The sequence below is a fragment of the Notolabrus celidotus genome, chromosome 20 (genome assembly GCF_009762535.1).
Source record: "Notolabrus celidotus isolate fNotCel1 chromosome 20, fNotCel1.pri, whole genome shotgun sequence".
Classification (NCBI taxonomy): domain Eukaryota; kingdom Metazoa; phylum Chordata; class Actinopteri; order Labriformes; family Labridae; genus Notolabrus; species Notolabrus celidotus.
The window spans coordinates 1,782,276-1,797,715 of NC_048291.1; the positions used below are offsets into that span (position 1 = coordinate 1,782,276).

Below are 15,440 nucleotides of genomic sequence, written 5' to 3' on the forward strand. Positions count from 1 at the left end.
TTCTGATTTGTGTCCGGTGTAGACGGACTGAAAGTGGCAGAGAGAAACAGTGATGTCACCTGGTCCCTTTGTATCCATGTATGTTTTCTATCTTGAACTGAATGTGGAAAAGAGATAAAGATAGTAGACAAACTGAATCCCTGTAACCCTGCAGTCTGCTCAGTTTTACACAGACCTCCACAGCAGAGAGAGGGAGAGAGGTCGAGCCGCCTCAGTGATCAAACAAGCCCCACCAGTAGGAGCGCAGACCAGGACAAACAAACTGAAACCAGGGGTGTTTATGAAGGAGGCCTACATTTGGGCTGGTTAAAAGACTAGTGAGATCTGTCACTCATCCTGTGTGTGGATATGAGAGCATGGGGTCAGGACTCGATCAGGAGCAGGACTCTCTAAGGATTACACATCAGCTCCTATTTTCACATGAGAGTGTAGAAGTCAGACGCTGAAAGGTAAGACAGGAGAGCATGTACAACCTGTCCGTCACTCAGCAGTCATAACAGAGGGAGGTGAAACTCAACCTCCAGCTGGGAGAGCCGAGGGTCTGTGAGCTTTAAGGTTAATCATTCCCCAGAGTGGAAAGTATAAACAAGCCCAGACTTTGAAGGGTCCAGGTCTACTTACGTATATGAGTCCCGAGTAGTACCGGTCCTTCAGGTTGTGCAGGACGGAGGCTTCGTTCAGGCAGGTGAGCTCGGCCATGTCCTCCACCTTGCTGAACTTGGGCGGGTTCATCTTCTGGACGTCGTCCTTGTTGATCATCACCTTCTTGCCGTTCTCCGCCAGCTCCACCTGCACCTCCTCGCCACGCTCCTCCCGGATGCTGGCTGCCTCAAAGCCATGGCGCTCCGAGGGGACCCACACCAGCTTCTTGGCCGTCCAGTCGGCCTGCGCCGCCGGGTTGTAAACGACAGCGCGGTCCACAAACAGGTACCGCTCCGGGTCCTCTTGCCCACTCCGATGAGACATCTTACCTGGGGTTTACCAGAGCGACGTGGCCACCTGGAACAGACAGGAGAGAGGGTTTGATGTTACATGAGTGACAGAAAGTATTGTGACAAAACCAGGACCAGAATTCAACTCCAAACCTGTCTATAATGCAGTCCCTAAAACCAGGGTATCATTGGCCAAAGCATGGATCATACTAGACCTGGTTTATGTTCCTTACTGGGTTGCAATAACAAACAACAGTTGTACTGGGGCAAAACCACTTCCTTGACCCAGTCGGTCAGGCAGATAACTTCCCACCTATATGAGTCTGGTTCTACCCGAGGTTTCTACCTTTCAAAGGAAGTTCATCCTTTCCACAGCTCTGAAAAGTTCTTGCTTATTAATGGACTTGGCACTAATGAGTCTGGTTCTGCTGGAGGTTTCTACCTATTCAAGGGAATGTTATCATTACCGGTGTAACAAAGTCATTGTAAGACTCTGCTATACACCTGCTCTAGATGGTAATACTTATGAGGTAAATTTAAGAGCTATAACTTGTACAACAGGTTATCTATTAATCAATACTCAAGTCAAGTCACAGGTTCATCTGAACAGGATGAGTTTAAATCTGAACATCTTGACTGTCATGATTCAGATGCTCAGGCAGACAGTCTCCCTCCAATGAGTCTGGTTCTGCCCAAGTTTCTACATGTTCTAAGGGAGGTTATCATTTATCATGTTTTAAAGTGCTCACTCATAGGTAGACTAAGCTGTCTACCTATGAGTCATGATATATAACTTTGGCAGAGTGACATGTTAGCCAAACCCAGGGAAATATCAGTAACATTATCATGTATATGGTGTTTTGATTACGCCAGTATCACAAGGCAAGTTATTGGAATTGGTGAACTTCGCATTTGAACATCTTCACGGTCTCAACTAGTCAGGCAGATGGCTTCCCACCTATTAGTTCTGGTTCTACTCAAGGTTTCTACCTTTCAAAGGAAGTTTATCCTTTCAACTGTTGTTAAGTACTTGCTTGTTAGTGGACTAAGTAGATAATAAGACTAGACTGCGAGGCAATAACAAAGAAATAAGTTATCATGTCAGTCAAACCCTGGGAAATATCACTACCATGTTTCAAGTTACTTTAATTGGTAAAGTTTGCATTTGAACATCTGTACTGTCTTGACTAGTCAGGCAGATGGCTTGCCACCTATTAGTTCTGGTTCTACCTTTCAAATTAAGTTTATTTTCTCCATTGTTGCAAAGTACTTGCTTATTAGTGGACTAAGCTGGGGTTCTGTAAATAATAAGACTAGACTAGACAATGGTGGCATATGAAAAGTTTCATGAGTAAACTTTACAGGCAATAACAAACATAGAGATTATCATGTCATTCAAACCCTGGGAAATATCTCTACTACCATGTTTCAAGTTATTGGAATTGATAAAGTTTGTATATGAATATCTTTACTGTCTCTGGTCATAAGTTCTGGTCCTGCTCGAGGCTTCTACCTTTCAAAGGAAGTTTATCTTCATCCTTTGTTGCAAAGTACTTGCTTATTAGTGGACTAAGCTTCGGCTCTGTAAATAATATTACAAAGACTGTGCCAGACAACTGCAGCAAATGTAAAGTTTCATGAGTAAACTTTAAAGGCAATAACAAACAGAGATTATCATGTCAGTCAAACCCTGAGAAATATCACTATCATGTTTCAAGTTACTTTAATTGGTAAAGTTTGCATTTGAACATCTGTACTGTCTTGACTAGTCAGGCAGATGGCTTGCCACCTATTAGTTCTGGTTCTACCTGAGGTTTCTACCTTTCAAATTAAGTTAATTTCTCCATTGTTGCAAAGTACTTGCTTATTAGTGGACTGAGCTGGGGTTGTGTAAATAATAAGACTACACTAGACAACAGTGGCATATGTAAAGTTTCATGAGTAAACTTTTAAGGCAATAACAAACATAGAGATTATCATGTCAGTCAAACCCTGGGAAATATCACTATCATGTTTCAAGTTACTGTAATTGATAAAGTTTGTATTTGAATATCTTTACTGTCTCTGGTCACCAGGCAGATGGCTTCCCACCTATAAGTTCTGGTCCTGCTCGAGGCTTCTACCTGTTCAAAGACTTTTCTAACTACTGTTACATGATAACTTTTGCTCTAATTTGAAATACAAAGTAATAAACCCATTTAATGCTGTTTAATCCTGACTCTAATGACTGTGTGAAAACAGGATAACACTGGAATGCATGAATGAAATCTCCTGCACACACACACACACACACACACACACACTGAGGGGGACACACCATATGTAATGAGTTCAGAGCATGTTATCTGGAGCTGAATGGCGACACGAATTAAAAGCTGGACTTCATTCAAACCCAGGTTTCAGTGCGTCTCTGACAGTCTGCATGACTACTCATTGGATGCTTCTGCACAACAGCAATGCGCATACTGCGTAGGTTACTCTCAGCACGGAGGGACGTCGTGAATGGGATCAGAATCAGTATTGGTTCCATTATTTCCTCTGCAAATCGTGCTTTTATAGATCCACTTTATCACACACGGAGTTATGGTCTGCAGCAGCTTACACAACACACACGATGACTGTGCATTGGGCAAAACCTCCAGAGACACAGGAGGACGGAGAGCAGTAGCCTGGAGTCCTGTTTACTATCATTATTAATCAACCTGCGCACATGAACCTGCGCTAATCAACCTGCGCACATGAACCTGCGCTAATCAACCTGCGCTAATCTACCTGCGCACATGAACCTGCGCTAATCAACCTGCGCACATGAACCTGCGCAGATATATAACGTTGTTACTATGGCAACGCCAGCTAAAAGTTGTCCCTGTTACAAGAAAAAGCAGAATAACTGAGTTTTCTTTGATTTTTATGAGACTGAGCTCTTTCAGCTTTCATCACATAACTAATAAGAGCTTTCTGTTTGCTATGTGTTTATTTGTAGGCAGCTGTGTGTCAAAGAAGCCCCCTAAAACCATAAAAACAATCTAATATTAGGTATTAAACTAACTTTACCCGGTGTAATGTTTGCAGTATGGTCTCCTTTGACGTTTCTAATAATGTTCAGCAGCTTAGACTGGAAGTAATCTCACATCAGGTCCATTTAGATCCATAATAAGAGCAACCAGCGTGAGCTCCATCCTCCATCCTGACTGTAATAATAAGCTCCCCACACACACACACCTCACACACACACACCTGACTCACCTGGTGTAACGTTATTCAGCGAAGCAGTAGTCCGATCCTGTTCACCACGCAGTCCCGATATCCCCCCTGATGATGAGGCGACCCTGTATGAGACCAGCAGCTCCACACAGCTGAACTGCAGGCATGTATTTGGGGCTTTGGTATGCAGCACAGGCACAGCGCTGCTGCTGCTGCTGCCTCCTCCACACTGGGGCCCCTCCTAAAGAGACCTGACCGCTGCTGCTGCACCCGGCTACACCGGACTGCACTCACATAGAGTGACCCTGCAGAACAATGCACTGCACACACACACACTCACACTCTGTGTGGGAGGATGCACCTGAGCTGAATGTGGGGCTGATGCCTCATAATCTCTTAGTTCTCACACTGATAAGGAATTTCAAAGTGTTAAATGTGAGGGGGGATTTATCCTTAAATCTATCCCCCAAATATCTATGCATGGCACACACCCACCAGAGCAGCTCGGAGACAATTGGCCCCTCACTTTGCGGTCTCTCTCTCCCTCTGTCAGTCATTGGCTGGAAGAAACCAACCCCTCAATTTCACACAAACCGCTTACATGCGTTAAAAACAAATAATAGATACTGCAAAAAAAAAAGAGCCCAAAATAACATGTAATTACTGCACAACCTTCTTATGTAAGCCTGCACAAAAATAAAGATCTCAAGTTTAACAAATAGAGAATAATCAGTTTATGACGGCCCATTCAGAGTGCATACACCTCATTACTGCTGCTGCTGTAAAGGGCAACACTGCCATCTTGTGTCTGAAAGTATAGAAGAGGATTTGGGACATTGGGGGAACAAAAAAATGAAGGTCGAGCCTTATCAGACTCATCACACCCAAAGACCTGGACCTCCTTTGGACGCACCTCCTTCCAGTTTTCCTCTGCAAATGACTGGAATCACCTGCAACAATCCCTAAAGCTGCCCTCTCTCATCCCATCCCATAACTCAACATCCCTGCACTTGCTTTTAAATTGATTTTAATTTGTTCACTGCTGTCATGTGTTTGTATTGTATTGTTCTGTCTCTAGGTTTCTCTGTTTGTCCTCTTTGTTTTTTGTTTTGTCTTTTATTTATTGTCATGCCTACCTGGTAGGGATGTACATTTTAAGTGTTTTCCGTGATCGATTTTTTGGAAATGTTAACGATCAATTATCGATTAATTGATAAAAAAAACCAAACATTATTATTCTTAAGTCAAAAACAACGCCAAATAGGTTGTTTTCCCCCTGAATTGAATTTTCTACAGCAACAAAATGCAAATAACTGACTGTATTGAATACGGGTAACATGTTTGACACGCAGAATATCAAGGATCAGGCTCATTAAAATATTCTACGCGGATGCAGTCTGACATGCAGTCTGACATGCAGTCTGACATGCAGTCTTCAGTCTGACATGCAGTCTTCAGTCTGACATGCAGTCTGACATGCAGTCTGACATGCAGTCTGACATGCAGTCTGACATGCAGTCTTCAGTCTGACATGCAGTCTGACATGCAGTCTGACATGCAGTCTGACATGCAGTCTGACATGCAGTCTGACATGCAGTCGTCAGTCTGACATGCAGTCTTCAGTCTGACATGCAGTCTTCAGTCTGACATGCAGTCTGACATGCAGTCTTCAGTCTGACATGCAGTCTGACATGCAGTCTTCAGTCTGACATGCAGTCTGACATGCAGTCTTCAGTCTGACATGCAGTCTGACATGCAGTCTGACATGCAGTCTGACATGCAGTCTGACATGCAGTCTTCAGTCTGACATGCAGTCTTCAGTCTGACATGCAGCCTTCAGTCTGACATGCAGTCTGACATGCAGTCTGACATGCAGTCTTCAGTCTGACATGCAGTCTGACATGCAGTCTGACATGCAGTCTGACATGCAGTCTTCAGTCTGACATGCAGCCTTCAGTCTGACATGCAGTCTGACATGCAGTCTGACATGCAGTCTTCAGTCTGACATGCAGTCTGACATGCACTCTGACATGCAGTCTGACATGCAGTCTTCAGTCTGACATGCAGTCTGACATGCAGTCTTCAGTCTGACATGCAGTCTTCAGTCTGACATGCAGTCTGACATGCAGTCTGACATGCAGTCTTCAGTCTGACATGCAGCCTTCAGTCTGACATGCAGTCTTCAGTCTGACATGCAGTCTGACATGCAGTCTGACATGCAGTCTGACATGCAGTCTGACATGCAGTCTTCAGTCTGACATGCAGTCTGACATGCAGTCTGACATGCAGTCTTCAGTCTGACATGCAGTCTTCAGTCTGACATGCAGTCTTCAGTCTGACATGCAGTCTTCAGTCTGACATGCAGTCTTCAGTCTGACATGCAGTCTGACATGCAGTCTTCAGTCTGACATGCAGTCTTACATGCAGTCTGACATGCAGTCTGACATGCAGTCTGACATGCAGTCTTCAGTCTGACATGCAGTCATAAAGTGAAGCCTGAGACTACTAACAGAAGCATACTTCAGACTCTCAGTGTCCAGTTTGCTGCCTACTCGTTCTTATTGAGAAAAATAACGTGTATTCAATCAGGTGTCAGCCGAGAGCGCAACCGGGTCACTATCCAGCTGCAGAAAAGCCCAGACGGCTCTGATGTTGCTGCTCTGTAAACAGTGTACCAGAAAAATAATAATAATGAAAAAATTTGGACCTTCATTTTAATTTTTTTTCTCAGTGGCTCTAATCCTCTTCCACATGAAAGCAACATATCACCCAGTGAATCACCAAGTCCATCAAAACAAGTGTTGTGTTTAACCGAGTTATTTTATTACAAATAGAAATATCTCTGAAAGGAACAGGAAAACCTTTGTTTGAAATTAAATAGATTACTAACTGAATCAAACCATATTTACTAGGACTCCATTTATCTCTAAAATGTCACACTTTGATGTTTTATGTTATAAATGACACAATAAACCGGACAAAACGTTAGTTTAACGTCACTTCTTCATCTTATTAACTCTAATTAAGATGTATTGTGGAAGTTTGAGTCATAATTCAAGTGAAAACACTTTAAAACTCATCAAACATCTAAAATTAACCTGAAATATGGCTTTCTATGTCTTCAAATTCCAACATATGTTCTTATTTAGCTGTGTATCAACCTCAAAGCTTTAAAGTTGATGTTTATGGATCTTTAAAGATGTAATAAAGCAGTTTAACATTTTAAAAGTGTGATGTTTAGATTTAAATGGACGCTATGTAAATATGGTGAAATAACATGATGAAATATTACATGAAAAACAAACATTAAAGGCATGTTGTTGTGGGTATGTCAGGTTTATATACAGTCTGTTCATGTTGGAGGCTTTAGCGCCCTCCCCTCCAGGCTCCTCCACCTCTCTTTTTCACCCCTCCTTTCCCCCCTTCTCCTCCTCCTCCTCCTCCTCCTCCTCCACCTAAACCACCTTTCACTTTCTTCCTCACTCCGCTGGATTGCTCTGTGTCATCCTCGTCTCTGTCTCCTCCTCTGGGCCTTTTCTTTTTCTCACCTTGTTCCTTCATTTCCTGAGAAAGACCAGACATTGAATCATTCATGGGCTTCTTTTTTCTAAAGGAGTTTCTCAATACACATGACCTGTTTCAACCAAATCTCCACCAAGTTTAATTAACAACATGATTCTGTGTAAAGCATTGCATTAGAGAGACATTTGTAGCCGTGATTAGAGAGTGAAGAAGACTTACCAGCCGTGCATATCTCTGAGCTTCACTAACCCTCTCCACCAGCATCATCACCTCGTCCTCCTGCGTCGGGAAGGCGGGAAGCTTTTTCCCAATCAGGGTTTCAATTCGCTGGAAAAGCTCCACATCATATCTAAGAGGACAGAACATCACATTTTACTTCAGTCGGCCCGTTGTCACTCTCTTACTTGAAGCACATGAAGCAGCATGCTGATGAGAAACAGGAAGTTCTTACTGAGTGACAAACGTGATGGACTTTCCAGACCGCCCCGCTCTGGCGGTTCGTCCGACTCTGTGGATGTAATCCTGAAAGAGACAGATCCAAAGATTCATTCACATCAAATCAGGCTACATGACAACCACTAAGTGAAACCAAATCCACAGCAGGGTACCTTGGAGTGAGTGGGGATGTCGTAGTTGATGACACAGTCTACGTGAGGAATGTCGAGTCCTCTGGACGCCACATCTGTCGCCAGCAGCACCGAGCGGGACTTTGACTTGAACTTGTTGAGCGCTCCGAGACGTTTGTTCTGATCAAGAGAGAAAATATGACAATTCATTAACACAAAACACTTACTACTCAGTCCCTGCAGGATTTCACAGAGTGTTTTGTGACTGTTGCGGCCCAAAAAGACTGATTTTCTGACAGCTTTTTGAAAAGATTGCAATTTTTTCCCCACTAAAAATCTCAGGGGCGAGTAAATCTGCTACATTACAGATGTTTTTAGAAAACATTCTTCATGTGACCACTGTGACTGTATTTAGATTCTCTTGACTCACAGAAAAAAGCCATGAAAGGACTGTAATGCACATTTACGACGGTCCTTGAATGCACCTTCATGTCCATCATGCAGACTTTGGGTCAATAAGGAAAAACAACAAACATTCCACTATTCATCCACTACGGGCAAAATCTGATGGATCAGATTCCACTAAGCAGATCCTTAGTCGGGCTCACCCCTAATCTTAACACATTTCCAACATCCAGTTCTGACTACTTTTTGAAACCTGACTATTACCTGTCCTTTAATTCCATAAAGCAAACTCAAAATGTAAATAACTCTAACCTAAACTGAACAAATGTCAGGTCCATCAAACGCTGAGGAGGCGTGTCCCTCTCCTCACTGGTCCAGCTCTTCTCTGCTGGGTTTTTGAAATTATATTGTTTGTTTCGATTTCAGATGAACCTGTGCAGGAGGTGTGTGTGTGTGTGCATGTGTGTTCCTCTGCAGCTCTACCTGACTCATCTGTCCATGAAGAGGGATTGCAGTGATTCCAAGGTTCCTTAACAACAGCGCCACCCGCTGGGCGTTATTACACGTGCTGCAGAAGATCATGAATGAGTTGCCGGCGAGTTCGTTCAGGATGGACACCAAGTAACAGTCCTGGGATTAAACAACAACAACAACAACAAAGCATGAGTGTGGTGTTCTGTGCACAGAGGAGGAACATGTGCATCAGGTTTTAAAGGTGACATATCATGCAGAATGGATTTTTTAATGGTCCTCTCCCTGAAGTCTGTGTCCCTGTCTACAAACCCCCTGAAAAGTCAAAGAATCCATTCTGCCCCTGTTCTGATTTCTCCACCTTTCTGTAAATGTGTGCTGAAACGAGCCGTTTCAGTTTTCAGTGTTTTTCATACGTCACAACGCCATCCGGTCTGTAACAGGAAGTCAGAGCTCGGAGCTTGTTCAACCCATAGACTGTATAAAATACAACTCAACCCCTCCTCTGTTTTTCATTCCCTGCACACATGTGTGCTAACAAGGAGCTTAGGAGGGAGGCATGCTAGTTGTAGGCTGTCTTAATAAACACAAAGGTCGCTTTGACTCCCCACGTCTGCAGATTTGAAGATCTAGTGGATGATTTCTAGTTTGCATGGAAAAGTGCTAGCGCTAGTTAGCATAGCTACATAGCTACATGTTGGTAGCTGTGTACCAAGACACACGTCGACATGCTGACAAATAAAACAACAAGAAACACTAAATCTGTGACCAATGGTTCAGAAAGGTCCTGCTGCAGGCGCCTCTCTGTCAGGATCAGATTCTGGATCAGATTCAGAGGGTTGAAGTAACGCGGGTCTGCGAGCAGCCGTGTATATTCAGCCAACATGTAAACATTAGATCAACGTGCTTGACAGCCGAGGCCACACCCACTTCCTGAGGGGGCGTGGTCAGAGAGAAAACAGACTGTTCTGAGGAGGGCTGAAGAAGAGGGCTTTTCAGGCATGTCAAAATCTGATTTCAAAGTGCTTTTATGAGCATAAACTTTAAAGACATGTTTTGGGGACCTCTTAGACCAATATATGTTGATGAAAAAAGCCTGATATGTCACCTTTAAAACATTACATGAGACTGAGCAGCTCTTACCTTGTACTTGGCCGGTATGAAGACGTAGTACTGCTGGAGTTTGTCCACTGTGGAGTATTTGGTGGATACGGCGCACTTCACTGGATCTTTCAGAGCGGCTCTCTGAAGTTTCTGGACCTGGAGGCGAGAGGAAAGAGCAACTTCCTGTGTCAGATTTCCACTTTCAAATAATAACAGACACCTCAACACCTGACTACACCTTCTCCAGGACAGATACATGTCTGGGTACCTTTTTGGTCATGGTGGCGGAGAACAAGAAGGTTTTTCTGTCTCTGGGAATCACCTTCAGGATTTTATCCACCTGGTGAAAGAACAGGAAGACACCTTAAACTAAAGAGAGTGCTTTCACAGGCACAAATCAGGATCTCTGATCATACAGTCACCCCTCCTGGAGGTTGATGTAGTGGAAGTTTGTGTTTCCCACACATAACCGATACCTGGTCAGGGTGTATTACTTGAAACCAAGCAGTCAGAGTTCCTCACCACCCACCTCAGTCTCAAAGTCCATGTTGAGGATTCTGTCTGCTTCATCCATCACCAGGAACTTCAGAGCTCGCAGAGAGAAGCCTTTGGTGTTCTCCATGTGGTCTATCAGTCGACCAGGTGTGGCTGCAAACACAAAGATTCACTTCATCATGTACTCAGGGATGATCAGAGGAGGATGTTTTCATTCAGACAGAGTGAGGAGGTTGTTTATAGAAATGCTGGAGTTAAGCAGAAGCATGGACACTGATAATCTGAGAGTTGATGACCTGCTGTTAATCATAGCTCACTTACCAATAACAATGTGAGGTTTCTTAGCCAACACCAAGGACTGGGACATCATGTCGATTCCTCCCACTACGACAGCTGCAGCAGAAATCAGACAAGTCTTAGGGATAAAGAAATATCTGAATCATCTCAAACCAGCTGGCCTTTCATGGAAACTTACCACACTTTACTCCAATACTGGAGCCCAGAGCCTCAAACTGCTCAGCGATCTGGAAGGCCAGCTCCCTGGTCGGGGTGAGGACGAGGGTGTGGAGCCTCTGGGGGGAAGTCAGCAGGGACTGGAGGATCGGCAGCGCGAAGGCACCGGTCTTTCCTGAACCGGTTTCTGCTAGACCGATGACATCCTTTCCTGCAGGAAGAGAAGAAGGTGCAAACAGGTGTCACATACTTCTGCAATACTTTGATTTCCTGTGCAATACCTTTATTGATTCATGTCTTTAAATAGTACCTTAATTTCTATATTTATTGTCTCTGCTGTCTTATTGTTAAAGCTGCTGTGAGGAACTTTTAGCTTGTATCGATTCTGGCGCCCCCTTGTGGACAAAGTGATACCTCTTATCTCTTGTCCTGTACATGCAAAATAATTGTCTTCAGACAATAACCTCATCCTGTTGTCTTTTAACATTTAGACTTATCTTACAATGTGATTATTTGCAATGAAAACAGCCAAAAAAGGGTGTTTCTAAAGCGAGATGTCAATTATCTGTTCTGACACCGACCCCCTCAGAGCGGTCTCAGGCATTAGAATGACAACAGAGAAGGTGTCAGTGTTGTTGGAGATGGTCTTGTATGCTTTTGAGGGTCATAAAGAGGCATCAGTATCAGTTTCAGTCTGTTTCTGAGACAGTTAAAAACTCCTCATAGTGCCTTTAAATATTGGTGTTCCAATCATCATGTCAAAGTCCTTATCCTTAGGATAAGATGTCTGACTTGGACAAAGCTTTCATGATGGCAGCTGTTTTAAGAAGCAGCAGAATCTATATTGCAGAAGAAGAAGAAGCTTTAAACAGGATTCTTGCTCTGCTAATCACAGAGAGGAAGTTCCAGGACCTTCAGTCCATGAAACATGTGACGCCTGTCGAGTGTTTACCACATAGTTAGTCAAATCAAAGATGACAGAGGATGAAGATTCAGGGGATAAACTGAAGAGTCCTGGGATAGGTACAAAAACCCAGCAGAGAAGAGCTGGAGGAGAGAGGAGAGGGACACGCCTCCTCAGCGTTTGATGGACCTGACATTTGTTCAGTTTAGGTTAGAGTTATTTACATTTTGAGTTTGCTTTATGGAATTAAAGGACAGTTAATAGTCAGGTTTCAAAAAGTAGTCAGAACTGGATGACCCAGACATCCCTCTCCCCGGCGACACTTTCCAGCTCCTCCTGGGGAATCCCGAGGCGTTCCCAGACCAGGCGGGAGATATAATCCCTCCACCGCATTCTGGGTCTACCCCGGGGCCTTCTCCCAGTTGGACGTGCCCGGAACACCTCTAAAGGGAGGCGTCCGGGAGGCATCCTTATCAGATGCCCGAACCACCTCAGCTGACTCCTTTCGACGCGGAGGAGCAGCGGCTCTACTCCGAGCTCCTGACCCTCTCTCTAAGGCCGAGCCCAGACACCCTTCGCAGGAAACTCATTTCAGCCGCTTGTACCCGCGATCTTATCCTTTCGGTCATGACCCAATTACATTAAATAAGTCTATATTTATATCAATATAGGATATGAGACACTATTTTTAAGGGAAACAGGAAAATAATGTAAAATTAGACATTGAGCACCCCCATGGTTTGAATGGAATGATCCACGTTTCATATGCAAATATTCAACTATGAGATTGGCAGTCGACTAAAACTCGTTAGAACCAATCGTTGAATATTCCACTATTTGGGGTCACCCCTAGTTAAGATCAATAAAAACCCAGCAAAGAAGACCAGGAGAAGAGAGGAGAGGGACTGCCTCCTGATCAGTTTGACTGACCTGACGTTTGTTTAATTTATCTCAGGGTCATTTCAGTTTGGAGTTTGCACTATGGGATAAAAGGGCAGTTTAACCCAGGTTTAAAGTCACTTTATTCTTTAAAGCTCCTGTGAGGAGTTTTTGAGTGGTCATGAAATGGACTGAAAAGAACAGGGATGCCTCTTTATGACCCAGAAAAGCAAACAAGATTATTAGAAAAGGTATTGATCATTTCTGTTTGGTTATTTTAAAGCCTGAAATCACTGTGAGAGGGTAGGTGTCAGATGAGGTGATGGACAGCACGTCACGAAAAACGCTTTTTCTGCAGTAAATATGCTTTAATAAGTGAAGTAATTGACTGTTAGTTAAGCAGGAGGAGATAACATAATTTACACATGTACAGGACAAAATAAGCAAGATCACTTAGTCCACAGGGGGGCGCCAAAGTCAACACAAACAGAAAGTTCCTCACAGGAGCTTTAATATTATAACTGACACACAACATTCTCTGTATGTCAACAGTCATCCACTGTCAAGGCCTTTTTTAATGGAAATGATTCCTAAATATCATACACTCTGCATTTGGTAAGGTTTTTTGTGTTTTCCCAAAAACTTTAAAAAAGGACTTCCTAGTCCATTATTTTAACAGGGTGATGATATATAATACGTAGGGTTCCAGGAGTCCTCTCCCTGGAATGTAGAGCATGCAAACTTTCTCCCCTGCATCTTAATTCATTCTTATGCACCACTTTCTGTATTTTCTGCATCACTTTGGGACACTGGTGGGTCTTGTGGAGTGGGTTGTGTCTCAAATGATTAAATTGGAGCACTCCTGACAGTTATTCATGTATAAACTTAATCCTCTAATGTTAAGAACCTGTGATGAGCAGAAATAAGTCACTGTTGATGTGATCTCTCACCTTGCAGAGCTACAGGTATGGCTTCTACCTGGATCTTCGTTGGAGTCTTCCATCCCAGCTGATCACAGGCCTCACAGAGAACCTCAGTGACCCCCTGCAGACAGTGAACACACACAGTTAGAGGTGTCCCCGTGCTGATAACAGAGTCACAAACATACAGAACAGGATATAAAGCAGACTGTAGTGCTGCAGAGCTAGCTTAAACTGCTATGCTACCCCTTGTTTATGATGCTACATGTCGTTTCTTCTTCGTCTTCTTCTTCTCTCCTAAATAAACTCACCAGATCTTTAAAGCTCTTCACTGCCTCCTCACTCTCAGCTCCATTCACCGGACTGCTATCATCATCACTCCCAGAACTACCGAGGGTTTCATCTGTGTTTGGCTTCACGCTCTCCTCCATGTCCGCCATGCTGGTCGCCCCAACGTGTCGTCAGGTGCTCACTGCGCAGGCGCGGAAGCAGCCAATGGTCGGCCTGGAAGTGACGCTGTGCCTCTCAGAGGGTGTAAACCTAAACAGGGTGGATACAGTCTATGGTGTAACTTTGGTGAACCTGGACACAGGAGGAAGGTGAAGACTTTATATGATGTGTTACAGAGAGACATGAGTCCTCAGGGTTGGATTCTGATCTCTGTCTCCTGAAGATGCATCTCTAGATCTTTACTGCTGACTCCATGTGAGGTTCCACTGCTCCATCTGCCCCAAGTTTAAACCTTTTATACAGTCTATGGTTTAAACACACACAGCTCTGCAAACTGAAGATGCAATACAATAAAATAAAATAGCATAGAATAGAATAAAATAAAATAGAATAAAATATAATCAAATCAAATCAAATCAAATCAAATATAATAAAATCAAATATAATGAAATAAAATCAAATATAATGAAATAAAATCAAATAGAATAGAATCAAATAGAATAAAATAAAATAGAATAGAATAAAATAGAATAAAATCAAATATAATGAAATAAAATCAAATAGAATAAAATGAAATAAAATCAAATAGAATAAAATAGAATAGAAAAATAATCAAATAAAATAGAATAAAATAAAATAGAATAAAATAAAATAGAATAAAATAAAATAGAATAAAATAAAATAGAATAGAATAAAATAAACCAGAATAAAATAAAATAGAATAGAATAAAATAAACCAGAATAAAATAAAATAGAATAAAATAGAATAAAATAAAATAGAATAAAATGAAATAAAATAGAATCAAACAAAATAGAATCAAATAAAATTAAATAAAGTAAAATAAAATAAAATATGGCAACTATCACAGATGTATACACACTATGTACACTTCTATCTGATGAATAGATAAGGTAAGTTATTGCACAATAAAAATTGCACCAGGTTATTTAAAAACAAACATACACAGTATGAAGAACAGTGTGATTCAGATGGATCCAGTAGTTATTTGTGAATGTGCCAAGTCACATAGTAACTTCCATGTAGTGGAATGAAAGATGAGAACAGCTGATTAACGGGACACAGCAGTGCTGGTGTTAAACAGTCTGATTGCAGATGGGATGAAGGACCTGCGGT

At 42.6% G+C, this 15,440-nt stretch overlaps 2 protein-coding genes across 3 annotated transcripts in view; both read right to left on the reverse strand.

Annotated features, from left to right (window-relative positions):
• LOC117832928 (myosin-10) overlaps nucleotides 1–4,543 on the reverse strand; it is an 89,680-nt gene extending 85,137 nt beyond the window's left edge. Inside the window, exons 1-2 of one of the 2 annotated variants that reach the window (XM_034712259.1) lie at nucleotides 4,179–4,543; nucleotides 622–999 (exon numbers count right to left, since the gene is read on the reverse strand). In XM_034712259.1, the coding sequence (XP_034568150.1) occupies nucleotides 622–966 (345 nt within the window). In that variant the 5' untranslated portion in view covers nucleotides 967–999; nucleotides 4,179–4,543. The remainder of the gene's footprint in view (nucleotides 1–621; nucleotides 1,000–4,178) is intronic. The other variant, XM_034712260.1, reaches the window with a different exon arrangement.
• Nucleotides 4,544–6,937: 2,394 nt separating this feature from the next.
• ddx47 (DEAD (Asp-Glu-Ala-Asp) box polypeptide 47) lies at nucleotides 6,938–14,391 on the reverse strand. The gene is made up of 12 exons (XM_034712261.1): nucleotides 14,167–14,391; nucleotides 13,886–13,979; nucleotides 11,175–11,363; nucleotides 11,021–11,092; nucleotides 10,734–10,852; nucleotides 10,473–10,544; nucleotides 10,244–10,360; nucleotides 9,113–9,259; nucleotides 8,267–8,404; nucleotides 8,110–8,180; nucleotides 7,878–8,007; nucleotides 6,938–7,700 (listed from the first exon to the last, which is right to left on the reverse strand). The coding sequence occupies exons 1-12, from the start codon at nucleotides 14,293–14,295 to the stop codon at nucleotides 7,503–7,505; spliced, it is 1,476 nt and encodes a 491-aa protein (XP_034568152.1). The 5' UTR covers nucleotides 14,296–14,391; the 3' UTR covers nucleotides 6,938–7,502.
• Nucleotides 14,392–15,440: the final 1,049 nt, after the last annotated feature.